The sequence below is a fragment of the Pseudonaja textilis genome, chromosome 2 (genome assembly GCF_049901715.1).
Source record: "Pseudonaja textilis isolate UNSWEBS1 chromosome 2, rPseTex1.2, whole genome shotgun sequence".
In the NCBI taxonomy this organism is placed as follows: Eukaryota; Metazoa; Chordata; class Lepidosauria; order Squamata; family Elapidae; genus Pseudonaja; species Pseudonaja textilis.
This window is the reverse complement of record NC_141991.1, coordinates 202,182-229,435: the sequence shown is the minus strand read 5'-3', so window position 1 is coordinate 229,435 and position 27,254 is coordinate 202,182. Positions and strand designations below refer to the sequence as shown.

Below are 27,254 nucleotides of genomic sequence, written 5' to 3'. Positions count from 1 at the left end.
CTACCTGCGCGACTATGTCACAACGCTGCATCGGACGAAACCATGAGGGGAGGGGTGTTCTGTATTAACATTCTTGTAGACTCGCATTCTGATTGGTCCACCCAGACCGCAACCCGATTGGTCCACTGAATGACTGTGATTGGAGCACTAAGAATCTACCGCGATTGGCCGAGCCGATCGCGGGAGATTCAAAGCGCTGCCATTGGCCACCGAGCCGCCAGCCGGCTGTATAAAGCCAAGCGGCTCGCACACTTTAGCTGTCCTTGCTCTGAAGCTACAATAAAGAGCTGATTGTTCACTTTCGCGTCTTGCCTCTTATGTGACCCGATCCACCGATCTAACAGTTACAATGAATATAAACAAATCAAGGCAAAAGAAATATAATTGAAGGGAGAAATAGAGAGAAGTTGGGAAAAAATATGAAGTTGAATATATAAGATAAATATGCATATTAAATTGTGCTTGTATGGAAATGTGATAATTTGGAACTATGCTGTCTTTAAATAAGATGTTTTATTTTTTTTTTTCAGAAGAGATGTCTTATGTTTTTATATTCTACATTTTGTTTGTTTGTGTATTGTTTTTAAAAATTAATAAAATTTGTTTTTTTAAAAAAAGAGTCCAGACTCATCAGGTGCAACACTTAGTGATAGTCACAGGGGACAATAAGCAAATCACACATTGGTTACGCAAATCCGGCTTCCCCGTTGATTGACTTTGCTCGTTGGAATCTGGCTGGGAAGGTCGCAAACCACAATCCCACAACTACAAGATACCGCAACCATGAGGTGGTGCCCTGGTGGCTGGAACACAATACTACAGGCAGACTCGGCCCACCGGCTGAAGGTTGACTCAGCCTTCTGTCTTTCCAAGGTCGGTAAAGTGAGGACGGAGATTATTGGGGTCAGGATGCGGACTCTAAGGCTGGCTGGGGCCTTCTGGGAGTTGAAGTCCAACAGGCTGAAAGTTGCCAAGGTGGGAGGCCCCTGTGGCTTAGAGGGCTGCAAAGCACTGGGAAGCGGTAGAGCAGACTTTAAGTGCTCATTGCTCACTTATAGATGATGCGCCGCTTGCCAAGTAGCCGAAGCGCAATCACAAGGGGTTGTGTGTGTGTGAGACAGTCCTAAGGGCCAGGGATGGGTTGCACATCCCTTTCCCTGAGGCCTTTTGTAACTCAGTAGCCTCATCTTAAGAGCATCACGTAGTTTAGATTTGTTGCATCTGTGTTGAATTCAGGTGCCGGATTGAATGGAGAGGAATTCACAAGAGGCTAATTCGCCTCCATATTCGTTTCATTGCTGGGGAGGGAAGGAAACCGACTTTTGCTCCACATCCTGCTTGTCCTTGGAAAGTGCTAGTTTAGGATCCAGAAAGGAGACCCGTCAATCACAAGGGGTTGTGTGTGTGAGACAGTCCTAAGGGCCAGGGATGGCTTGCACATCCCTTTCCCTGAGGCCCTTTGCATCAACAGAGGGATAGAATCAAGATCACCTAAAGTGTTAATACCACTTCATAATGCCCTTGGTAAGACCACACTTGGAATCCTGCATCCAGTTTCGGTTGCCGTGATGTGAAAAAGATGTTGAGACTCTCGAAAGGGTGCAGAGAAGAGCAACAAAGAGGATTAGGGGACTGGAGACTAAAACAAAGAAAGGTTGGAGGAACTGGGTATGTCTACTTTAATGGAAAGAAGGATTAGGGGAGACATGATAGCAGTCTTCCAGTATCTCAGGGGCTGAAGCATCTCGGTGACTTTGAATAGGATTTATTCGTGGGAACAAAGCGCACCCACACCCCGTGATTTTCGACTATGCGGATTGATTCGTGTGAAATTCCCGTTCTTGCTCCCACTTCCCAGCTGGACTCCCAGAATTCCACACCCAGAATTCTCCCCCTCCCCCTCCATCTTTCCCTCTCCCCCTCTCCTCCTCTCCCTCCCTCTCTCCCTCTTGCTCTCTCCTTCTCCCTCTATCTCCCTCACTCCCTCCATCTCTCCCTCTCTTTCCATTCCCCTTACTCTCTCCCTCTTCCTCTCACTCCCTCTCCCCCTCCCTCCCTCTCCCACTATCTTCCTCTCCCACTCTGTCTCCCACCCTCCTTCTCCCTCTCCCTCCCAGTCTCTATCTCCCTCTCTCTATCTCTATCTCCCTCTCCCTCCCTGTCTCCCTCCCTCCAGCTCTCTCCCTTTCCCTTTCTCTCCCTTTCTCCCTCTCTGCCTCCCTCCCACTCCCTCCCTCTCCCTCTCCCTTTCTCTCTTGCTCTCTATCTTTTCACTCTCCCTCTCTCTCCCTGTCCCTCATTCTCCCTCTCCCTCTCTGTCTCCCTCTATCTCCTCTCCCTCCCTCTCTCCCTCTCCCCTTCTCTCTATCTCTCCCTCCTTCCCTCTCTCCCTCTCTCTTCCTCACTCTCTCCCTGTCCCTCACCCTCCCTCTCTCTCCCTCTCCCTCCATCTCTCCCTCTCTCCCTGTCCATCTCTCTCCCTCTCCCTCCCTCTCCCCTCGCTCTCCCTCCATCTAGCTCTATCTCCCCTCTCTCACCACTCTCTCTCTCTCCCTCTCTCCCTGTCCCTCTCTCTCCCTCCCTCTAGCTCTATCTCCCTCTCTCTCACCACTCTCTCCCTCTCCCTTTCTCCCTGTCCCTCTCTCCCTGTCCCTCTCTCTCCCTTCCCTCCCTCTCCCTCCCTCTCTATATCTCTCCCTCCCTCTCTCTCCCTCTCTCTTCCTCACTCTCTCCCTGTCCCTCTCTCCCCTCTCCCTCCCTTCCTCTCCCTCTCCCTCTCCATCCATCTCTCCCTGTCCATCTCTCTCTCTCCCTCTCTCCCTTCCCTCCCTCTCCCTCCCTCTCTCTCCCTCTCTCTCCCTCTCCTTTCCATCTCTCCCTCTCTCCCTCTCTCCCTGTCCATCTCTCTCTCTCCCTCTCTCTCCCTTCCCTCCCTCTCCCTCCCTCTCCCTCCCTCTCTCTCTCCCTCTCCCTCCCTCTCCCCCTCTCCCTCCCTCTAGCTCTATCTCCCTCTCTCTCACCACTCTCTCCCTCTCCCTCTCTCCCTGTCCCTCTCTCTCCCTCTCTCTCTCCCTTCCCTCCCTCCCTCTATCTCTCCCTCTCTCCCTCTCTCTCTTCCTCCCTCTCTCCCTCTCCAGTCCTCAATTAAGACCAAAACTGGGCCCAAAATTTCAATTCCTGAAACAGTTCAGTGAGTCTCGCCCTATTTTACGTGTTTCCTTGCCACAGTTCTTAAGTGAATCGCTGGCGTTGTTAAGTTAGCAACCCAGTCGTTAAGTGAATCTGCCTTCCCCTTGGACTCTGCTTGTGAGAAGGTTGCCAAAAGAATTGCATTAACCCGGGACACTGCAACCGTCGGAAATCCAAGTCTACCGGGCCTTCCGCTCCGAGAACCTCAACCTGGACCTCCGCCTGGACCTCACGCGGCCCAGTGGTGGTGAGCGTGGGGGGGGAGAGGGCCGTGTGTTGGGGAGGGGGCGCCAGGACTGGGGAGGCCCTGCGGCTCAGGATGGCAGCCACCCCTGTAAGTAGGACTTCCCGGAGGGGCTTTTCCCCCCCACAGGCAACTGGGCTTCCTTGGGTTTTCCCTTGAAAACATTTCGCTTCTGATCCCAGAAGCTTCTTCTGTTCTTCAGGGTTCCCTCCTTTCTCCCTCCTTCCCTTCCTCCCTCCCATTTCTTTTTCTTCCTTCTTCTTTTTTTTTTCTATTTTCCTTCCATCCCCTTTTCCTCCGTCCCTCCCTCCTTCCTTCCTTTGCCTTTTCTTCTGTCCTCCCTCCCTCCTTTTCTTTTTCTTTCCTTCCTTTCTTTCGCTCTCCCTTTCTCCCTCTTGCTGCTTCCTTCCTTCCTTCCTTCCTTCCTTCCTTCCTTCCTTCCTTCCTTCCTTCCTTCCTTCCTTCCTTCCCCACTTCCTCTTGCTTCTCCCTCCCTCCCTCCCTCCCTCCCTCCTTCCTGTCTTCCCTCTCTTCTTCCCTTTGGCTTCTTCTCTTTCCTTCTCTCTGTTTCTGTTTCTGTTTCTTTCTCTCTCTCTCTCTCTCTCTCTCTCTCTCTCTCTCTCTCTCTTTTTCTCTCTCTCTGAAGAACTGAAGGAGCTTCCCAGATGAGGAGAGAAACATTTTCAAGGAGAAACAACCCAAGAAAGTTTCCTTTGGGGGAGAAAAGGCCCCTCAGGGAGGAGAGGGGGTCTCCCCGCTTGGCCCCTTGAAGACTTGGGGACTCCAACTCCCAGAATTCCTCAGCCAGTAAAGTCTAACCATGGAATTCTGGGAGTGGGAGTCCCCCAGTCTTCAAGGGACCAGGGTGGGAGGCTCCAGACGGGGTTGACCAGCGCCTGCCTTCTCGCCCCGCCTGCCCCCCAGAGGCCTCCCAGCCACGCATCCTCCTCTACAGCCGCACCCTGCACTGGATGCAGAACTTCTGGGCCAACTGGACCAGGGTCAGCCGGTCCATTTGCCGCAGGAAGCTTTTTGGCAACCTCAAGCCCAGCAAGAAGACACTGGGCCGGCACGACCGCAGAGGCTCTCCTGCACCGCCGTCTTCCCCAGGCTGCAGGTGGGCAGCTCTCCCCCCTCCTCCGAGGAAGGGTGGGGAGGGGCAGCGGAGGGGCCTTGGGGAGGGGGCCGGATTGGCCCAAGCGGGGTGGGGGTGGGGGCTTGGGAAGGTCCCCCTGAATGACAAGGCTGGGTAGTAAATCAGGAGAGCTTGGTCCCCGTTTGAACCCAAAACCAGACCCAGGGATGGACAGGACCCGCCTGGGCCCACAGCTGCCCAGGTGCCACTCAAGCCCTGGTTTTAACCGGCCGGTCCTTCCGGGCTGCCTTTCCACTTCACCCCCCTCCCCAAAGCCTCCCCCACACTGGCCCCACCTTCAGCCTTTGGGGTCTCTGGGGTTCCTGTAGGTGGATTGGAGGCATTTTATGTGGGGAGGGGGGCTTTTTAACCTTTTCATCGTTTTAGTGCCATGAACTGCCGAGTATCCCTTCCCCTCCCCCTTCCCTTCCCCCCCGCACTGTTTCTGCTGGACAAGGGAGGCTTGCCGGGCGCAAGTCCTGCAGCCACTCAGGGCCCTTTGCGGGGTCTGGATCCAGAGCCCCCTCCCCTAAAGAGGCCTCAGCCAGGGTCTGAAGGAGGGTGGGGGGGCTGCCTGGGCCCCTCAGGGCAGGACCCCCCCACTGCCTGCCCAAGGCTGGCCTCCCCCTCCCAAGCCAGGGACCTCGTTGCTTGAGAGCTTGCTTGCACGGAGGGGAGGGGAGAATGGCTCACACTGGGACCTCTGCGAAAGGCCTGGGACGGAGGGAGGGAGGGAAGGGCGGCCTCAGTGGGGCTGGGTCTCCCCCAGAAAGGGCAGCCAGGAAGTCTGGCTAGAAGCAGGGAGGGAAACTTTCCGCTGTTCCTTTCTGCAGCAACGGAAAGTTCCCGCTTGGGCCGGAGCTCCAAATGAAGGTTCGCAGCGGAGAAGATGCCTCAGGTATTTACCCCAAACCTTTCCTGGCTCTTTGCAATCCCTGGAGGGGGTTCATGGCCTTGGTCCTTCTGGGCACAAGGCTCCACCTGGCCTCCCTTGGAGAAAAGCCCCTTCCTCATCCCTCCTTCTCCGGAGTTTCCTGCCTGAGGTTTGTAAGCCTTAGGCAATCCGAACCGTTACCCTCCTTTCGACATCCTTTGCTCCCTCCCCGGCTGACTTTCCTTTCCTGAACGGGGATTCCCCTCCCGCAGAGCAGGTGCCTTTTGCTGCTGCTGCTGCTCCCTGGAGGACTGAAGTGCGGAGCCCACAAAGGTATTGCTGTGCCCTGGGACACCTGGCCCTCCCCTCCTCCTCTTCCTCCCCACGCTTCCAGTGGAGAGGGGGCACCTTCGGGGCATCTGGCGGCCCACAGGCGCCACAGGGGCATCGCCAGGGAGAAACGGGGCCAGCCTCCCCTCCCTTAACGGCTCACCTGCCCTGATTGCCTCCAGGCAGGGCTTCCTGTTTGAACCGGAGGCTGAACATGTCTCATCCTGGGAAGGGATGATGGCCCCACCCTGGCTGGGTCCAATGGGGGGTTGGCCAGAAGCCCCTGTGTCACCGGGAGGAGGGTGGTTAGGGGGCAGTCCAAGGTCCTGCTGCTTCAGGCATACCCAGGGCCCAATCCGGGCCCTACAGGAAGCAGCCTGCCCACAGATGGCAGGAAGGCGGATGGTCGGTGAGCCATGATCTCCCGCGGAGCCCAGCCGCCGCCTGGGTGGGCCTGCAGAGCTACTGCTGCCCTCTGTCTGGACCCCAGCCAGGCTGCAGCCACACTATTGCCATAGCAGCGCACAGCTCATCGGCCTGTCTTGCCAGGTGCTGCTCTCTGGGAAGGGCGCAGGTGCTGCTGGGGAGGCCTGTTCATCCCATCCTTGGCCTGCAGTGGCACATGGGGCTTCCTTCTTAGTGTGGGAGGGAAAAAGGGCTCAGAGGCCTGACGTCTCCTTCTCTCTTGCAGACCCTCCCGCAGCCCCTGCGGCTGCCCACGACTGCCATGTAACCCCTCTGGAAGCGCTCCCGGTGCAGCTCAAACCAGCTTTTGTTCGGGCTGCTGTGCGGCCTGGCAACCCTCTTGGTCCTCAGCTTCCTGGCCAGCCGCCGCCGTGAGGACCCCCTCTCGCTGGCCCCCCGCATGGTGAGCGGTGTTGGGGAGCAATACACAGACACTTTGCTCCAACCTCCCCCCAATGCCTTCACGCTTTCCCCATCGCCCTGTGCCCAGACCGCCCCCTGGCTACTGGTGCTGGTGGCCAGTGCACCTGGACACGTGGCCCAGCGTGCGGGGGTGCAGCGCAGTTGGGGGGGTGCGAGAGTAGCAGGGGGGCACAGTGTGCACACGGTTTTCACCGTGGGGCTGCCTGGAGATGTGGCACAGCAGGCAGCACTGGAGCGCGAGGCGGCCGAGCATGGGGACCTATTGCAGGCGCGCTTTGCCGACACCTACACAAACCTAACCCTGAAGACACTGGCAATGCTGGGCTGGGCTACCACCCATTGTCCCACCGCCCGCTTCCTACTCAAGACCGATGATGACGTCTTCCTGAACCTGCCGGCCCTGGCGCGACACCTGGAGCAGTTGGCCAGCCCACCCGCTGCCTATCTGGGCTATGTCTGTTCACACGGGACATCCATCCGCAACCCCTACAGCTGGCACTACGTGCCCACCTGGCTCTACCCACAACCTGCCTTCCCGCCCTACTGCAGTGGCACTGCCTACGTTCTCTCTGCCCCAGCCGCTGCTGCTGTGCTGGGTGCTGCCTGCCTGCTACCGCTAGTGCCCGTGGAGGATGTGTATGTGGCGCTGTGCGCCCACCATGCTGGCATTGCCCCGCGCCACCTGAACCATATGGCCAGGCCTTCCCACTACCCGCCTGATGCCTGCTGCTACCGGGAGGTGCTCCTCAGCATGCACGAAGTGGAGCCTGCCGAAATGCTGTCCATGTGGGAGGCACCTGAGCACCCCTGCACCGCCTGGCAGCGCTTCCTTGGCCTGACCCGCTGCCAGGTCCTGGCCTGGCTGGCTGAAGTGCTGCCAGACTCCTGAACGGAAAATAACTTAAGGTCAATGTAGTATGAGAGACTGGCCAGGCTGCCATCTTGTGCAAGAAGGTCAGGTAGCGTAGTAAGATTGCGGGTGGGTTGGGGACTTTTGTCCTCGCTGTGAGTTGAGTTGGGGGGAGGGGTGTGTTGGGTATATGGATACTCCAACTGGTTTGGGTTGAATAAATATGTAAACCTAGGATTAAGTGCTATGTAGCTTTAAGCACAAGAAACTGCAATGTCATTGTGGGTGCGGTTGCAGGCAGCCATATAGGTAGGAGGGGAAACGTAATAGCCCCGGCTTCTGGATGCAACTGTATGAGTCCGGCTTCTGCATGCACCTGGTTACTGTTCCTGGTCTGCTGCCTACTGTGTTGGTCTATCTGCTTACTTTGGAGGCTACTGTGCCAGATACCATTTCACCTGAACACAAGGACTGTTTGCCTAGTGAGCTGAGGATTCAGCATTGTCTTGGTGAGAAAGGTATCATAGAGAGAAGATTACAAGCAGATAAGGACATTGTATTTACTGTTTAATGGACTTGATAACTGGATTGATAAACTGGATACTGACATATGGACTGAATGACTCTTCTTACTCTCTGTGAATTAAATATCTATTTACAACCACAAACAGTGTTTTTGTCTCAAGTGTGTGTATACTCTTGGGCCCAGCCTCATTCTCATTTGGCTGCCTGGCTTGACTGCTGCTGTGCACTCAGCTCGGGGGTTTATCCCCAAACACTAACAGGGTGCATGAAGGGAGGATCAGCCAACCTCATTGTACACAAGTTGTACTCTGACAATAACGGTCACAATAAAAAAAGAGGAAATGCAAATCTGAGCTAATCTGGTCAACCTCTGGCTTATTGTTTATGTGAGCTTCCCAGGTTTGTGTGACTTTGAAGTTTGGACTGCAAGGAAGGGGCTTGGGTTCTGAAAGGGGTGCTGGGCAATTCCTACTGTGACTTAATGGCTTTCGTCCTGTTTTGGATCTTGGGTGAGGGACATGCTTTCTCATCCTTCTGCTCGTGTCTTTTTTAGCTTCCCTGCCAGGAGTTTCAAATATCCTCTCTGGAATGGATTGCCAAATCTGCATTTAGTAATAATCATACTCTATGATTACTAATTGTACACAAACCAAAACACAAGTACAACAAAAGAAGAACATGGGAAAATTAGTCATGAACTATTGGTCACCAAGAACTTGACGAAGGGGAATTACAGGGTTCTTCTCTGATGGTTACAGCTCATAAAATTTTTTTGGAAACCTGAGAAGTGATGTATGAGGAGCCATCCCCTAGACCAGGGGTCCCCAACCACCAGGCCCCGGACTGGGACCGGTCCGTGGATCATTTTGTACCAGGCCACCTATTTTGCTTGGGCGCCGCTATCTTGTTTCAACGGCGCTTGAGATAGTGCTTCTGGGTGAGCTTGTTGGTCGTCGGTTGGAAAGCGGAATTTGGGTGCTGAAGGAATCCTCACGCCTTAGTTTCGTCGAAGGGGGGGGTTTCGAACGAAGAGCCGTCCTGATGGCGGTGGAGTGTCGCGTTACTCAGGAGGAGATTAAGAAAGAGCCCGAAAAGCCCATTGACCGTGAGAAGGTACAAAGGAGGAGTTGAAGGTGGAAGGGAGAAGCGTGGCGTGGCTGACTGGCTGCTCGCTCAGCTCGCCTTGCCTTGGTCGTGGGTCCTGATGCCGGTACCGGTCCGTGGATCATTTTGTACTGGGCCGTGGTACAAAAAAGGTTGGGGGCCACTGCCCTACACAATATAAGAACAAATTACTAACAGTGGGACTAGAAGGGTCTGTTTCATGGAGAGACAGTAACTGAGATCTGCCTGCGTTATACATAGGGCAATATAAAAGGACACGCTCCACAGTTTCAGCCACAGCTCTGTCACAGGAGCATAACCGCTCGTTAATCGGGAGCCTCTTAAATCGCCCATCCAGTAGTTCTGAGGGCAAGATGTTAAAGCGAGCTAGGGAGAAAGCTCTTCTCTACTTGGGGATGGTTAGAGTGTAAAAATAGGAAGCCGTCCTCAGTCCGTAATTATTAAATTGGCTGAAGATCGGAGGGGAGCAAGTTTTGTTAGCTCTGGCTCGTAGACATTGCAAGTCAGTGTCCACAAGCCATTGGACTACCCTAAATTGGGCGTCCTTAAGGCCATCATCTCCCAGGGCATTCCCCGTAAAACCTAGCAGGTGTAATTTCTTCATCAGCTCCCTCTCCCAACGAGAAATATGAGAGTCAGCAAACGCCAGGGAGAGGTAGCTACCAGGAACTGCCAGAAAGAGCACCCCAAACCACCATTTAAAGGTGTGAATCCATGCCACACATTCGACTGATCGAGGGCCCAGTTCCAGGTACGTCAGAGCAAAACCAACACAAGGAGGAAGACCCAGAAGTTGTCTAAGAAAGACAGCCTGGGTTCCTTCAATACAATCCTTGAAGCCCCGTATCCATATGGGAATTCCGTAAAGAGTTTGAGCCAAAGGTTTGGCTTTGTAAATACACAGAGCAGAAGGAATCAACTGGCCAACTTGGGTATAAAAATATTCTTAAAATCTGCTGGTGACTACAGGAGGTCGAATTCAGCATCTGGGTTCGAGGTCTAGTCCAAGCACCGGTGTTCTGAAATTGAATACCTAAATACTTAAAATAGAAAACCTGCTTAACAGCATTATCTTTGATAGCCCAGTTATACAATTATGGGCTCTAGAGAACACCAATACTTTGGATTTGTCATAATTAATGGACAAGTGGGTCTCAGCACAGTAAGACCCAAATGCAGAAAGGAATCTTTCCAGACCGGGCCTTGACAATGAAAGGAGGGCCGCATCGTCAGCATAAAAGAGAAGCGGGATCTCCGTAGTTGACAACTTTGGGCCGTGGGACTCAATACGTCCAATGTGAAAGGCCAAGTCAGATAAGAATAAATTAAACAAAATAGGAGCCAGAACACAACCCTGCCTTACTCCATTCTTAATCAGGATAGGATTTGAAAGTTCTCCCTGCAGACCACACCTGACCTGACTAGAGGTCTGGTTGTACAAGGATCTAATTAGGGACAGAAGACGTCTATCGATAGAACTTTTGAGCAGTTTTGACCACAACAAGTCCCCTAGGGACTGAGTCAAACACCGACTTTAGGTCAATAAAAGCAATAAAAAATTTGCCATCTGGTATGGTAGTATATTTATCGACCAGGTGCGCTAAGACAAAGCAGTGGTCCAGTATGGCACAACCCGCTTTAAACCCAATCTGTTCAGCACCAATAATATTAAACTCCTCAACCCAAGCGAGGAGTCTACATTGGAGATAGTTAGCATACAGTTTCCCAACGATGGAGAGCAGGCTTACGGGGCGATTCATAGGCCGAGATTGTCCCTGGGCCACAATTTGTTAGGGCCTGATTGTCTAAGCCGAGACACTCTGGAGATGATAAAAAGAAGCGAAACTTTCTTTCAGTATTAGAAGACCATTTGGTCCCCCTTGTATACGAGGCCACATAGGGATCTGATATCTGGGGACTCCTTAGGAGATGTATATTTGAGGAAAGCCCAATGATTGTAACCCGGGAGTAGGGGTCGCTCTCCATAAGGCAGTCCACAAAAAAAAGCACGGACTGCCTTTCTAAGAAGCTGGGATACCGGCACAAAATCAATTACACTACTCCACGTGAGGAACTAAAATTAAACTTATCAGCTAGATCACCTAGGGTACTCTCACTAATTAAGAATTATCTGATTGTGTTGGGCTGCTAAAAGGGCTAACTGAATGCCACAAAACTTGTTAATTCATCCTTAGAATGTCTGGCTGAAATCAGGTGTCCTATGGCCTGGAGGGTTTCTTGGGAGTAGAGTGCCTCAATCGATGGGGGAATTAGTACTCCCAATCGGGCATTAAAGTCGCCCCCTATAAGGTTGTACAGCGCTGGGAATTTCGTTTCCGTACAAGTCATGTAATTCTCTAGCACGCCCCGTTGAGCCTTAATATCATCGTTGGGGGAAGATAAACGTTGAACTCTAACAGTTTGCTGCGTCCTCTCTTAATTAGGAGAACCATCGCTAAAGAGCCACAGGGGGGCATCTCCACTCTCTCCACTTTCAAAGCAGTAAAGAACAAGCAAGCTAGACCACCCTTAGGCCTTCCTGTTGTAGATTGCCTGGTGGCGGCCAAAGAAGTGACTGTAAACCCTGTAAGGCAGTGGCCCCCAACCTTTTTTGTGCCGCGGCCCGGTACCGGCATCACAAAATGATCCGCGGCCCGGTACCGGCATTAGCACGCATGACAAGGCAAGGTGAGCCAAGCGACCGGCCAGCCAGCCATCCCCCGCTTCTCCCCGCCACCTTCAACTCCTCCTTTGTACCTTTGTTGATGGGCTTCGCTTCAGGACGGCTTCGGGATGGTCGCTCGGCTCGCCTTGCCTTGGGTGCTGAAAGAACCCTCGCTCCTTAGTTTCATTCGAAGCCGCCCCCTTCGATAAAACTAAGGCGCAAGGATTCCTTCAGGACCCAAACGCCGCTTTCCAACTGGAAAAGCTCACCCGGAAGCACTTTCTCATCAAACAAGATGGCGTTGCCCAGCAAACCGGCGGCCCGGTAGGAAATGTTCCACAGACCGGTACCGGTCCGGGGCCTGGTGGTTGGGGACCCCTTCCGTTTCTTTATTTAGCTTCACCAATTTCAAAAACCAAATATGACTCCTCCTTAGAACAATTACTTCCAGCATTCAGATTAATGCCTTTTAATGCCAAATCCTGCCTGATTGCCAATTCCAAATTAATGTTCTTCTAGATTAGTTCCTTTTCCAATTTTAAGTTTTTTTAAAAAACTTTAAAACTCTTTATATTTCCAAATTCTTCTTCTATCCGCAGCTAGCACATTTTTTTTTATTTTTCCCTGTTATAGTTTTTGGGGTAGTTACAAATAATATAGATTCTTTTTTTTTTTGAAAATTTTATTGATTTTTAAGAACAAACATACACAAACAAAACCTAAAACATAAAACATCTTTTTTGAAAGCAGCTTGATCCTGGGTTACATCTCTTCGTACAGACACAAATTCAAGTTCATGCTCATTTTTATAAACCATTCCATATCTCATTATCATTCTACATTTTCTATATAGCTTTTCCCCTCTTTTGACTTTCTTAATTTTATTTATTTCATCTCAAGTCAAATCATTATACTTATATTCTTTGTCTTGTTTCAGCTGTCTATTATCTTTTCTCATCAAACAAAATTTCCCTTGTACACTGATTGGAGTATGACGCCTTTGTATCTTTCCCCTAAAATTATAACACTTAATATACATAACTTCCGTTCGGATTCTGCTTGGTACATTCTAAAACTACACACTATTTTTTTAAAAAAAGAAAAAAATATGAATATATAATATAATTAAAACAACAATCCATACCAATTCAGTTCTATCATTAATATTAATATTTATTTAAATCTTAAACATTTTACACATTACTTTTCAAATAAATATCATACTTCTATGGGAACACTTATCAACTTTCCATAATCCCTTCCCACCTACTTCACTTATATTTTATAAAACATTGAGTAATTAAAATTCCTGTTCCCGTTCCTTCCTAATTCAATTCTCTCATTTATTTCATTTATTTTGTTCACAAAAATTTCACTGAATTACACTGACTATTTTATCCCACTTTTTAATCGTATGTTGTTTCCAATTTTCTAACTTTATTTGTAATACAAATATAACAAGACAATCTTATGTACCTTTACAGAATCCCTTTTTCAGTTAAATCTTCACCCATCTCTGAATAAGTCCTGTTTCTTTACATCTTCCTCCAAACCTTTGTAACTTCTCTTCCCTTCCTTCTTCCCTTTCTCCTTCTCTCTCCCCCTTTTACCCCCTTGTCTCTCCACCTCCGTTTCCCTCTTCTGTATTCCCCTTTTCTGTTGCTTTCCAACATTATATCCACTTTTCACATTATTTTTCCTTTCTTTGGCTGTTTTTTTAAGTCTTAAATTCCTTTCTTCCCCAGATAAAGTTACTTGTTCATGAAAGATGGCTTCTTCTTTGTCCCAATCTTCTTGTTGCGCAGTCTTTTCTTGTAGTTTCTCGTAGGTAGAAATCGCCATTTCTAAAAATTGAAAAACGGAGCCAAGAGAGCCCTTCCCTTCTCGTGCCTCTTCTTTATATTTCTTAAATTCCATTTTCAGTTTATCCACAAGTGATGCCATTGGAGAGGTCATTCAAATATCCAGAAGTCCCAAAGTCACCAAGCAATCCAAATACACACAAGCTATTTCTTTTAACACTTTTTTCTTTTTTTCACTTTCTCTTCCTGGGGTTACTATTTAGTTGCAAAGTTCCAGTTAAAATGTATCTTTTAGAAGTCTTATTGAGATTCATCTTTTGAGTTCGGCAGACTCCTCCTTAAATCCTGCCCTTATTATTTTCCTCCCCCTTCCCACTTATAGCAAAAAAATTTTTTTCTAAAAAAAAAAAAGTCTACCACCCAAATTTTGGCTGGCCCAGAATGCGGCACCCTGCCTGCTTCTGCTCACTGACCAGGCTTGAGGTGGCCACATCACACCCCTGATGTTGTGGCGGCCGCTGCTTCCGAGGGCAACGTTGTTAGGAATGTAAGTCACCTCAGTTATTTGGGTTGGAAATATAGAAACTAGGATAGACATTTTAATACTATGCCTTTAAGAGAATAGTAAATCTGTAATTGGGCGTGGTTCCGCTAATGGCCATAAGATGGAGCCAGAAACCTGGGTTTTTTTAATCTCAGAAGAGAGTCTCAATGAAGTGAGCAAGCTGCGGTTTCTCCTAATGACTGTTACTGATTGTTGATGTAAGTCTGTTACAGAGCTGCTTTTGATATTGGACTTTGATATTTGGATTATTCCTGAACTGGAAACTGACTGCTTTACCTGTGAATGACTTGGACTGCTTGTTTGGACTGTGCTTAAAGGTTTATTGGAAGTAAAAACCTACATTTTCTGTACAGTGTATCTGTGTGCTGTGTGTGTGTTATTCTTCCCTACTCTCACTACGTCTCCCTGTATGCGCTCATTCCCCTAACGGGGAATTACCTCAACAAACTTGCAGCTCTGTTTTCAAAACCCTCTGTGGCTCAGGCCAGGATAGTTGAAAGACCATCATCCCCAACCCATTCTCCTCTGTCCGCCCCAGATGGCCACAGAGCACCAGCTAAGGGCTCCCCCCTCTCCTTAGGGGCAGTTGGAGGTCTCTGTGGGGCTCCCCCCACCCCCAGGGACAACCTCCCCATTGGCCCCACTTCAAGGGCTGCCAAAAACATGCCCTTCCCGGGGGCCCTTTGGGGGTGGCGCCTGTTCAAGAGTTTGCAGCTTTCATCCAGCCGTCAAGTAAATAATTCAGCAGGATCCATTCAAAGAAGAAACTTCTTTATATGCAATAATACAAAACATGATGCATGTATACAATACCCATGCAGCTCTTTCAACGTGGCAGAATTCTATTTTGTCTCCTAAGAGCTACTCAATTAAAATCACCCCCCTCCCACTTTCTCAAGCTAAGTGGCAGCGTTGAATCAAGTTTCCAAAGCTGATACAACCTGCGAGGATAGAACTTCTTTCTTAAGAGAAATCAGCTAAACCAGGCCCAGGCTCCTAGCTGTCTGACCTAACAACAACAGATCCCGTTTCTCAGTCACCAAACAGTTCCTGACTTCTTGTTGTGGCACTCCCAGCTCCTAATTTCTTATACGCTGACAGCCCCTGCCTACCTTTTAAAATGATTTGCCACTAACTTCTAATTCTGTCACGGATGCTTTAAAAACTTATTCAGTATCTGTAAATCACCTAGATAAATGATACAAATAAAACATAAATATGTTGCGTTTTTAATAAGTTCAGAGTAACATAAATGTAAAATCGCATGCAGGTATTAAGGTATCACTTTTACCGATTACTGACTGAGCATGGCAAAAGGATAAGGAGGTCGGGCATGGCGGGGGGAGGGGAGACCACATCTGGTCCTCTTGCCAGATGTGGCCTTGAAGGCGCGAGGAGGTGGGGCTGAGCTCCTCAATTCTGGTCAGTATGTGAACTGTTGTAAGTTGAGGACTACCAGTTCCTAAGACTTTTTAGAAGTGGATATTGCTCACATTGAAGCGTGACCCCCTTCTGGCCCAGGTAGAAAAAAGGCTGGAGCATCTCCCCAAGGAGGGACCCCATCTGGAAGGTGTGGAGCAAAGCCTCCGTCTCCGCATCCAGGAATTCCATTTCTTTTGTTTCATAATCCACCCTCACCCGCAGCCTCTGCAGCGGCTTTTCCCAGCTCAGCTTCTGCTGATGTGTGTCAAAAGCGACCATCTCCCCGCTAACACTCCTCCCCACGGCCCAGATGCCCTCCTGGGGGCTCAGCTGGAACCTCCCCTTCCTGCGGACGGACTCCTTGGCCACCCCGATGGCCCAACATGCTGTGCCCCATACCGGGGCATTGTCGGTTGCCTCCTGCACGGACACCTCCCACCAGTGCCATCCTGTGTTGAATCCTTGATAGCCCAGGACACAGAATTCCCGATCGAACCTCTCTGGCAAATCTGGGTAATTCTGGTATCTGTCAGCCCAAGTCACAGTGGAGCGCTGGCACAGGAGCCGGGGGTGGGCAGTTGAGTCGTTCAGAATGACGGAGACTGCAGGACGGAGAACAGAAACTCTTTTAAGATGGGCTGAGAACAGGGTGTCAACTCATAAAACCTTTCTAAGGTCTTTTTAGAGTTGCCCACTGAAAGGGAGGGGGGAAAAGGGCTTTGGAAGAGCAGTGCGGCAGTTTGGAAACCAAAAGTGCATTCCACACCTAGCTTTTTAGAGATAGTAACTAGGTGACTGAAGTTTCTCCCAAGCAAATATCTAACTGGAGAACATGATTGATGACTCTGGGCCTCGGAGGGCAAAGCAGGGCGGGGCTGGGTGCTTCTGAGCCGTTTGGCCCTCTCTGGAGCCAGAGATGCAGTGGCTGGCAAGCCCCCCGGCCAAAAAAAATGGGACCAATTCCTAAGTACAGCAGGCCTCTGCAGCCGGAGGTCAGTGGGGGCTGCCTCTGAAGTGGGGAGTGGTGGGCAGTTGGGGGGGTCTGACCCACCCTAGGCCCTGTGCTTACTTCAATTCCCCAGGGCACCTGGAGATAGCACGGGTCATCCTCGGCTTACAGCTGTTCCTTTAGTGAAGTTACAGTGGCACTGAAAGGGTGACCTACAACCATTTTTCACACTCACGGCCACTGAAGCATCATGGCTGCAGAGCCCCGAGGTCAGGGGTCCCCCGTTTACTAGGTGCCTGGCGGGCTGGTTCAGGAAGGGCCCTGGCCAGGCAGAGGAGGCCCAACATCCGCCGCCCTCAACGGACTCCACCCGCTACAGAACGTTCCCTCTTCCTCCGTGTGCTGTTACCTTGAAGAGATCTTAGCTGTTGTGGAGCAGGCGCTGGGGAGGAAGGGATAGAAGTTAAAATCAGGGGCTTCTCCAAGCCCCCCACCCCACTTCTCACAGGGCCCAGCTCAACACCGAGGCCCCCGCTGGGCTCTTCTATGCACGGGAAGCTCTAAGCGCCCTCCCCCGTGGCTCTTTTCTGGAAGGGCCAAGGGGTGGCAGGGAAGGGCCGGCTCCGCCTGGCTGCTGAGGGACCCCACTCCTCCCCCAGAGGCTGCCTTTGGGGGCCCTCCAGACCCGGGGCTTCCACCCCACGGAGGAAGCCACTCCTGGCAGGCGTCACTCCTGGCGATGTGGGGAAACCGCTGCTGTGAGGCCTGGTGGTCTTTGCAAGCCCTTCCCCCACCAGCCCCAGGGGGTTTACCTTTGGATAGAAGTTGCTCCAGGTTCTCCCTGGTCAGAGTCGCCTGCAGAGAGGCTGAGATTCGGAGGACGAAAGGAAAAAACGGGGCCGAGATGAGAAACAGCCGCCCGTGGGCAATGCCCGTGAGCGGAAGCCACCCTGTTGGCAGCACTGTCTCGGGTCCCTGCCAGGTGCCCAGTGAACCCCCACCCCAAGGAACATGGTTGGGGGGGTGAGTGATCAGTGGAAGTGGCAGCCCCTCCTCACCCAGCCAGAGGTTGGGTGGAGCCGGTTTGGGTCTGGCTGTCCCAAGATCCCCCAGTAGGAAGTGGGGCAGAAGGAGGGCCCAGAACTCCTGGGGCTCCTCTTGAGGGCCCAAGACCCCCAGCCCCCTCCTGAAAGGGCCCCTCACCTTTGTAATTATTCACAATCTGCCTTACAGAAGCGTTTTTCTCCAAGAGGGTGCGGAGTCTGCCTTGCAGCCTGGGAGAGATGCTCTCTACATGCCCCACCACGTAACTCCGGCACCTGCGACACAAGGAGGGCGGCTGTCAGGGTTCCGGCAGTTACTCCAATTAAATCATGAGCCTTGAGCCGCACTCCCAAAGCTAAAGAGGATTTATTTGAAGGTAACAATCCACATCCAGCACTAACCTGGGCGTAGCCAACTCTGAGATACATAATTCACTGTCTCCTTGCAACCTGAGTTTGGCATGTGGCCTGAATCCTGGTTTGTTTGCTATGCAACCGTTGTTTGTTGCTTTGATCGCAACCGACTCTGCGCACTGAACCAGTGAATGGAATGGACTTTCAATTCCACACTGCCACCTGCTCTTTGAAACTCCCGTTTTCTTTCTGTTGTCAACTATAAAATGTGTATACAAAATGTTTTATGACTTGACAATGGCCTCACACAGCTACCCGGTTGCCTCCCCGCAACACAGGGGGGCTGGGTGAGGGCTGGGTTGGCTGTGCGGTGTGTGAAACAAGCCAGTCCTTTCCAGCATCTTGCCAGGTGAGTACAGGACTCAGGTTTTCCAAAGCTGAGTTTGGCATGTGCCGTGAATCCTGACTTGTTTGCTATGCAACCGTTGTTTGTTGCTTTGATCGCAACCGACTCTGCGCACTGAACCAGTGTAGAGTTCAGTACAGAAGCGAGGAAAGTCACAAACTCAACACAAAAGTCAGTGTGATTCTGATCTTACTGTACCAAGGACTAAGGGGTCCTAAGCAAAGAAACCAGGTTTCCTGCAACAACTGAGTTTCCACCGCTTCCCTCCACTCCAAGTGGGGATCATCCGAATGACTTCGGAGAAAGCGAAGCTCCAGCAGAAGAGAAGAGTTGCCCCCGAGGGTCCTTGGGGATCGGCTGTTTTCTTGCAGACCTTTCATTACCCAACTGAGCAACATCATCACTGCTACAGGGGAGTGTGGTTTGCTCTCCTTTCACCTATAGGTAACGCCCAACTGTTCATTTTGTGAATGTTCAAAGTTACGGCAGTGAAAAAAGTGCCCTCCGGCCATTTTGCAGAGTTTCAACCTTTGCAGCGTCCCCATGGCCACGGGATCCAAATGCAGATGGTTGGCAATGAGCTCACACTTATGACCATTGCTGGATCCCAAGGTCACGTGGCCATCAGACAACCAAAGCCCATGGGGAAGCCTGCTTCAATTAACAACCAGGTTACTAACCTATCAACGACAGCGATACGCTTAAAAAGTGTGGCGAGAAAGGTCGAAAAAACTCAGTTAATGATTGTCTCACTTAGTAACAGAAATCTCAGCTGTGGTCATGAGGTCAAGGCCTGTCTGCACTCTTGGCTTCCCTGAGAGTATTGCTGGGACCGTCGTTCTCTCCTTGGGGCTCCCTGGTTGGGCTGCTGTTTGCTGTTGGATTGTCGGTCTGCATTGTCGGTGCCTCATCTGTGTTGTTTACAATGCCTGAGCAACCACTGAGGCATAAATAGTTCCCCAACTGAGAGCAACCTACTTGTGCATCAGGAGGGAGCGAACACCACTCCCTCCCAGCACTGATGGTGTTACCTAGTCAGTGTTGTGGCCCGCTGGCAGCTGTTGCAGCGGGCAACAGACTCGGACAGTAGTGAGGAGGTTGGGGAGGAACGCGGGACAGTCTTGGAGGCTGAGGAAGGTTCGGATGACGGCTCTGGGTCGGAGGCAGAGATGGGGCCAGGGCAGGCTGGCAGTCATCAGCTGCCTTCAGCCTTGGACAGCACTGAGGTGGGGGAGGTTCTGGAACCGGTCCCCAGCTTGTGCATACACAGAGCTGCCAAAAGGAAGGAACAATTACGAACTCCGGGTCAATGTGGGAGTAAGGCCACAGGTAGACAATGAATGTCCCCTCCCATCCGGATGAAAAGAGAAGCAAAAGGGGAGGGGGCTTTTGCAGGAAATTTCTCTGTATAACTCAGGCCTTCCCTGTCAGCACTGAGTGTGGAACTATTTACCAGGCAGCGTTCCAGGATTGATAAGGCCTGAGCTAATTAGCAAAGCTTTGCAAGACAGTTTGCCAAGCCGTTGGCTGACTGTGAATGAAATAAATTCACATTAATGTAACAAAAGAGGTTTTGCCAAGACCCAGAATTGATTTAGTGCTTTTTGGGGATGCCTAGGACCGAACAGTTCGGTAACGAAACGTCTGCAGGAAGTCAGTCGAGCTCCGAGAGCACCAAAGGCCCCACAACCAGCATCTCTCGGCCACAAAATCTGAAAGGATGCGGCCGCCCCAGAAATTCTGGGCGCAAACTGACCCACAAAGCCAGGGGTGGGGAAGGGCAAGATGGCGCCTACCTGTCTACAGTGTCCTGGATGTCCTGAAAGAGGAGAAGAGAGAAATGGGTGCCGGCCCTCAGAAAGGTTGCCGATCCCCCCTCTGTCCGCCCGGGGACCCTCTGCTCCCCACCTTGAGGCCAGCAAGCCACCCCTCACCTGCAAGAATTCCCCGTCCGGCTGGCGGCACTTCCTCTCCGTCTGGGCCATCAGCTGCTGCAGGCGGGAGGCCACCCCGGAGAGCTTGGCCAGGGTCACCTCCCACTCCATCTTCTCCTCCTGCTCGGCCAGCCAGCTCAGCCAGACCGGCTGCCTCTCCCGGAGAAGCTCCTGCAGGGACTCCAGAAGCAGGCCCACCTCCTGCTTCTCCGTGGCAAGCAGCTCCTGGGGGGCAGAAGAAGAGGGGGGGACTCAGAGGGAGGGGGGAGATTTCCCAGCCGCAGAACCTGCCTCCTGCCCGCTCCCCAAGAGACCCACCTGGCACTCTTGTCGGCTCTGCTCCTCGACCCGCCTCTGCTCCAGCAACTTCTGCTCCTCCTTCCTCAGGGGCTCCAGGAGGCCATGCAGCATGTCCTGCACGCGGAGGAGAGGGTGCCATTGCTGAGTCCCAAATGGCAGCGCTCCCACCCAGAGGGGACCACAGGGACCCTGTGCCACGCCCAAGGAGAGGCCCTGCTGGGGGCCCTCAGGGGCAGACAGGGACCCACGAGGAGGCGAGCAACTAAGAATTGGTCTCCCCCACCTTCTCCTCTCTCGCTGCCCCAAAACAGCCGGTTCTCTTCTGCCATTTTTTAAACTTGGTAGCTCTTCCCATCGTTCAGGGGACTTGGGGTGACCCCTGTGCCTCCTCCCCCCCCCCAAAAGAGCTGATGCAGTGCCCCAGGGAGTTGGTGCCTACCTTGTACCCCTTTGCAGCCTCGGGCAGAGAGAGGAGCGGGTGGCCCCGGTGCCCCTCCAGGCAGCCGGGGCAGAGGAGGCTCTTCTCGTGGGAGCAGAAGCTCTGCAGGGGCTGCCCGTGTTCCTGGCACAGCCGTTGGCCGCTGCTCTCCTCCTGGGCTCCCTCTGACAGCCGAAGCTTCTTCACCAGGCGGACCACGTTGGCCAGGGCCCAGTTGGGGCAGGTGCTGCTGGGCTCCACCTTGGCTCTGCACTGGGGGCAGGAAGGCTCAGGGCCCAACTGGGCCAAGCAGTCGCGGCAGAAGTTGTGCCCGCAGGACAGGACCATCGGCTGCTCGAAGAAGTCCAGGCAGAGCAGGCAGGTGGCCTCCTGGCTCAGCTCCTCCAAGGCTGTTGTTTCCCCTGAGGTTGCCATGGGGCTCTTCAGTCCCCTTTCCTCCTTTGCTGAACCTGGAAGAGGAAGCTGCTCATTGGCTCCTTCTGGGACAGCGTATTTCTCAGCCCCTCCCCCAGAGAACAGAGTGCTCTGAAGCCCTCCTCCAATTAAATGGCTTCTTGCAAAAGAGGGAGGGGTTGCCCAGTAGCCAGAGAAGCCAGAGAAGAGGACAAAGGAAGCCCCCTTGGGGTCTGGGGCGGCCTCTTTGGGCATCCATCCGATCGCTTTGGTTCCCTCAAGCTCAGCCTGGCCAGACTTCCGGTGGATATCATGACGAGACCACAAGCAGCGACGAAGGTTTCCGTTCCTGCGCTGGCTTCTCGCCGTTTGTGGGCTCTGTACGGAGCTGAAAGCCACCTTGGAGGGCGCTGAAGTTAAGAAGAAGCACTTGGTGAGGTTCTGGGGGAGAAGGCAACTCCCCTGTAGAAACCCCGAACTTGTTCTCTATGCCACGATGAAGAGCAGGCCAAGATGGATGCTACAAAGTTGGGACAGCTGAGGAACATCTTAGCGCGGTGCTGGAGTGGAGATTGGGAACAAAGTTCGGAGAAGGGTGAGAATCTATATTATTTGTGAGTTCCGGTTTGCAGGACTTTGGCGGCAGGCAGGAATCTGCGATCGTGCTTGGTTTCTGCCTGCGCTCGCCGCTGGAGTGCCCCGAGCCCGCTGGCTTCGGGGCTAAGCCACCCCGTAGAGGTGGTGAAGACGGAGGAGCGCCAGCAGGGTCGAGGGGAGCTGCACCTCTCCTCCTCAGCTGGCCAAATTCCCTTTCCCGAAGGCGGTATGAAAGAAGAAAGAAGCACTCAGCTGGAAAAGAAAGTGCAGGAGGAAGTTAAGAAGTGAAAGTTTTGGTTCACCGGGATAAGAAGCAACAACTAAGGTATCCTGGAATTTAATTTTTACAAAAGCCACATCACTCCCAAAGAAGACTCGGAAGCAGCGAATGAAAGTGAAAAGGGAAAGTTTATTTTTTTCACTCTTCTTCCTTACGTTGACAGCGAAGACACCTGAATGAGAAATCTGGAAAACTCGCTTTGGCACCAATAGGTAATTAAACTGGAAATATAATTAAAAGCCAAGGGGACAATAAAGATTGAATATTGAATACTGAAAAAAAAAATTATTTTTGCTATAAGTGGGAAGGGAGAGAAAAATAATAAGGGCAGGATTTAAGGAGGAGTCTGCCTGGAACTCAAAAGAATCTAAAGATAAATCTCAATAAGACTTCTAAAAAATACATCTGAACTGGAACTTTGCAACTAAATAGTAACCCCAGGAAGAGAAAGTGAAAAAAAGAAGAAAGTGTTAAAAGAAATAGCTTGTGTGTATTTGGATTGCTTGGTGACTTTGGGACTTCTGGATATTTGAATGACTAAAAACAATTGGGTGGTTATTTAAAAAAATACCTCTCCAATGGCATCACTTGTGGATAAACTGAAAATGGAATTTAAGAAATATAAAGAAGAGGCACGAGAAGGGAAGGGCTCTCTTGGCTCCGTTTTTCAATTTTTAGAAACGGCGATTTCTACCTACGAGAAACTACAAGAAAAGACTGCACAACAAGAAGATTGGGACAAAGAAGAAGCCATCTTTAATGAACAAGTAACTTTATCTGGGGAAGAAAGGAATTTAAGACTTAAAAAAACAGCCAAAAAAGGGAAAAAGAATGTGAAAAGTGGATATAATGTTGGAAAGCAACAGAAAAGGGGAATACAGAAGAGGGAAATGGAGGTGGAGAGACAAGGAGGTAAAGGGGGAGAGAGAAGGAGAAAGGGAAGAAGGAAGGGAAGAGAAGTTACAAAGGTTTGGAGGAAGATGTAAAGAAACAGGACTTATTCAGAGATGGGTGAAAATTTAACTGAAAAAGGGATTCTGTAAAGGTACATAAGATTGTCTTGTATTTGTTATATTTGTATTAGAAATAAAGTTAGAAAATTGGAAACAACATATGATAAAAAAGTGGGATAAAAAACATATGATAAAAAAGTGGGATAAAAAAACATATGATAAAAAAGTGGGATGTTTTTAGGTTTTGTTTGTGTATGTTTGTTCTTAAAAATCAATAAAATTTTCCAAAAAAAAAAGAATCTATATTATTTGTAACTACCCCAAAAACTATAACAGGGAAAAATAAAAAAATGTGCTAGCGGCGGATAGAAGAAGAATTTGGAAATATAAAGAGTTTTAAAGTTTTTTTAAAAACTTAAAATTTGAAAAGGAACTAATCTAGAAGAACATTAATTTGGAATTGGCAATCAGGCAGGATTTGGCATTAAAAGGCATTAATCTGAATGCTGGAAGTAATTGTTCTAAAGAGGAGTCATATTTGGTTTTTGAAATTGGTGAAGCTAAATAAAGAAACAGAAAAAGAGTGGCTGTGAAACTGGATTAAAAGCGCCACTTGCTGATGAAAGAAAAATCCTGTAGATCCCTTCAAATTAACGACATTATTAAAATGAGAAATTAAAGAAGGAATAAAAGAAAGCCGTTATAATAAGACCCCTGGACGTTGGAATATATTGTAATCAAAGAGTAAGGATATAGGAGGATACCATCTCTGGAATTCTTGGTGTTTTGGACTGATCAACATTGGAAATAAAGGTTTGAGGATGTCGATATTTTAAAACAAAGAAGAGACACTGGTTCAAATAAAATAAAATTATCTGGCTAGTGGACAACTGGAATAATAAGCTGTGTGCTGTGTGTGTGTTATTCTTCACCACTCTCACTCAGTCTCCCTGTGTGCGCTCATTCTCCTAACAAAAGGTTATGCGGAGCCTGACTGGGAATAGATATAACTCTATAGTAGGATAATATTTTTAATTAACTATCTGTTTTGTTATTCTTGTATATAAGATAACAAGGTAATAATATTATAAGTTTGAATATATTGGCTAAGAGAAAATATACTTGTGTTAAAATGAGAGGCTAGAGGGAAGGGAAGCTATAGAAAATAAAATATAAGCAACAGCGGCAAATGTAATATTGGGGGAACATAATAGGGGATAATATAAATTAAGACGGAGTTTTTGAACGTTTAAATGGGAAGGAGAGGACGGCCCATCTCCCCACCTGGCAAGACTGCCTCAGGTGAGGCCAGGTGTGGTCCAGCTAAGGCCCCGCCCCTGGGAGCCTGACAGCCAATGGGATGCATTTCTTAGAGAGGAAGAGGAGAGGGTGGAATGCCAAGGAAGAGATGGAGGACCCAAAGGACTCGATCCGGAGCCGGTAAAAGAGCCAGGAAGGCCCCAGAAGGGAGGCTGGGAAGCGGCCGGGGGGATTCTGGGAAGGATCGGAGGAAGAGGGAGACCTCCGCCAACCCCGCTGGCCTCGCAAAGGGGCATGGACAGAGTTCAACGCGAAAAAGCTTTGGGAGCCCGAAAGATCCTCCAGCTCAGCCCGGGCGGGGGGGGGGGGCTCGGAGGGTCTTCCTCGGTTCGCCCCAAAGGCCCCCCGGCCCCCCTCGGGGAGAGCAGGAGCCTCGCCCGAAGCCCCCCCCCGCTTGAGACCCTTCGGGGGAGACTGTCACTTCTGGATGGGGGGGAAAGGTGACCTCACCTGCGAAGCTCCTGGCCGGGCAGCGGACAGGGAGGAAGGCAGTTTGAGCCAGGGCGCCTGCGCAGTGGAGCCGAAGGGCCGTCGGCGCTTTCGGTTTCGTTGGTTTCGTTTCCCGGCTGGCGGGCCGCGGTCCTGCCCCGCCCCTCCCTCCGCGAGGCCCCGCCCCTCCTGCCTTTTTCCCCCCACTCCCGGGGGCGCTGCCTGAGACCCCCCCACCCATCCAGTGGAGGGCAAGGCGGGATCCGGGGAAGGGACTGGCCACGATCCCCTGGCGCTGCGCGGGGAAGGTCTCGGAAGGGCGGCCAGATCGGGGAGGGGGGAGGGAAAGGCGGGGGGGGGGGCTTTTTGGTTTACCCAGTTTTTTCCTTTTCTCCTCTCCTTTCCGTGTCAGAGGCCTGTAGGGGACGAGCATAAGGGCCCCAAACGTGCCTACCGTCCCTGTCCTATAGTTTCTTTTTATTTTGCTTATTTATATCCCTTTCACGTATTCACAACGGTGTTTATACTTATCCCTGTCATCTTGTCAGCCATTAAATCAAATAACTCAACAAAGCATCAGTGCATGGAAGGTGCGAAGATAGGTGGGCATCCTCCATGTTGATCCAAATGGGCACCGATATTCTTCCTCCCAATTCTCAAGTCTCCGTTGTCACTATTTCCTATTGTTTAGACATCTCTTACACTTCCGCCCTTCATTTTCTGAATCTCCCTCTTATATGCGTATATCCACACACACACACACACGAACACACGCTATTTTCTCCCTCTTTTCTTTCTAGCTGTTTTAAATTTTTCCTCCCATATCATTATAATGTCTTTTTGATCGTATTCCCTTATTTATATCCTACCCAAGGGATCTGTGTTTGGTGCAAATGCTCTTGGTGAACCTAAAAGGGTCAAGAAGTTATAGACACGCTTATGGTAAATGAACTGAATTGTTACTAAAAGTTATGTATGACATCCCTGTAAAATGTGAGAACCTGTTTCTCTTTCTTTTAATTCTTTCAAACTTCGAATAAATATTTTTTTTAAAAAGAGTCAAGAATCATCAGGTACACCACTTATTCACAGGGTACAATAAGCAAATAGAAAAGAATAAAATTCTTTATGGGCCAAGTGTCATTGGACACCCAAGGAATTTGTCTTTGGTGCAGAAGCTCTCAGTGTCAAGAGTCAAGAATCATCCGGGATGACACTTAATGATAGTCCCAGGGTACAATAAGCAATCAAATCATACTAGGAAAAACTCCATATAAATCATACGGATACAAGCGACAAAGTCACAGTCATGCAGTCACAATAGTGACAGTAATGCAGACTTTGTAAATGGTTGGACAGTGTGGAGGGAATTATTTGTTTAGCAGAGCGATGGCCTTCAGAGAAAAAAACTGTCCTTGTGTCTAGTTGTTCTGCTGTGCAGGGCTCTAGTGTTGTTTTGAGGGAAGGAGTTGAAACAGTTTATATGTCCGGGATGTGAGGGGTCCGTAAATATTTTCACAGCCCTCTTTTTGACTCGTGCAGGATATACAGGTCCTCGATGGAAGGCAGGTGGGTAGTAATAGTTTTTTCTGCAGTCCTAATTCTCCTCTGGAGTCTGTGTCTGTCCTGTTGGGTTGCAGAACCAAACCAGACAGTTACGGAGGTGCAGATGACGGACTCCATCCTTCCTCTGTAGAACTGGATCAGCAGCTCCTTTTGGGGCAGTTTGAGCTTCCTGAGTCGGCGCAGAAAGAACCTTCTTTGTGGTGCTTTTTTGATGACATTTTTGATGTTCGGTGTCCATTTTAGGTCATGTGATATAGTAGAACCTAGAAATTTGAAGGTCTCTACTGTTGATACGCTGTTATCTAGTACTGTAAGAGGTGGTATTGTGGGAGGGTTTCTCCTAAAGTCTACCATCATTTCTCCAGTTTTGAGTGTGTTCAGTTCCAGATAGTTCCGGTTACCCCACAAGGTTGTAAATCACACAATTGATAAGCAAATCCGGCTTCCCCATTGATTGACTTTGCTCGTTGGAATCTGGCTGGGAAGGTCACAAACCACAATCCCGCAACTACAAGATGCCGCAACCATCAGGTGGTGCCCTGGTGGCTGGAACACAATACTACAGGCAGACTCGGCCCACCGGCTCAAGGTTGACTCAGCCTTCTGTCTTTCCAAGGTCGGTAAAGTGAGGACGGAGATTCTTGGGGTCAGGATGCGGACTCTAAGGCTGGCTGGGG

The 27,254-nt window shown here is 50.5% G+C and overlaps 2 protein-coding genes and 1 long non-coding RNA gene across 4 annotated transcripts; 2 read left to right on the top strand and 1 right to left on the bottom strand.

Annotated features, from left to right (window-relative positions):
• The first annotated feature begins 3,368 nt into the window (after positions 1-3,368).
• Positions 3,369-5,466, top strand: LOC148126513 (uncharacterized). The gene is made up of 3 exons (XR_015741383.1): positions 3,369-3,436; positions 4,358-4,550; positions 5,402-5,466. It is a non-coding gene; the product is annotated as an uncharacterized LOC148126513 (long non-coding RNA).
• Positions 5,467-6,508: 1,042 nt separating this feature from the next.
• LOC148126512 (beta-1,3-galactosyltransferase 4-like) lies at positions 6,509-7,549 on the top strand (the record flags this gene model as incomplete). Its single annotated transcript, XM_087922947.1, has 1 exon — positions 6,509-7,549. A coding segment is annotated over one exon (1,041 nt), but the record flags the coding sequence as incomplete, so codon positions are not given.
• Positions 7,550-14,942: 7,393 nt separating this feature from the next.
• Positions 14,943-25,147, bottom strand: LOC148126511 (tripartite motif-containing protein 10-like). Of its 2 annotated transcripts, XM_087923249.1 has the most exons (9): positions 25,033-25,147; positions 21,040-21,488; positions 20,619-20,714; positions 20,301-20,525; positions 20,163-20,185; positions 17,767-17,882; positions 17,376-17,429; positions 16,973-17,005; positions 14,943-16,216 (listed from the first exon to the last, which is right to left on the bottom strand). In XM_087923249.1, exons 2-9 carry the CDS (start codon positions 21,451-21,453, stop codon positions 15,645-15,647), a joined length of 1,533 nt encoding a protein of 510 aa, XP_087779375.1. In that variant the 5' UTR covers positions 21,454-21,488; positions 25,033-25,147; the 3' UTR covers positions 14,943-15,644. The 2 variants fall into 2 exon arrangements, with proteins under 2 accessions (XP_087779375.1, XP_087779376.1); XM_087923250.1 differs by lacking the exon at positions 16,973-17,005.
• Positions 25,148-27,254: the final 2,107 nt, after the last annotated feature.

Bases quoted from the DNA above. Each gene is read 5' to 3' on its own strand.
- LOC148126511 (XM_087923249.1), bottom strand. From the start codon at position 21,453: ATGGCAACCTCAGGGGAAACAACAGCCTTGGAGGAGCTGAGCCAGGAG. The intron at 20,526-20,618 runs GTGGGTCTCTTG...TCTGCCCCCCAG, and splicing joins AGAGCCGACAAGAGTGCCAG to GAGCTGCTTGCCACGGAGAA. The intron at 17,883-20,162 runs GTAGGCGCCATC...CTTGTGTCGCAG, and splicing joins ATCCAGGACACTGTAGACAG to GTGCCGGAGTTACGTGGTGG.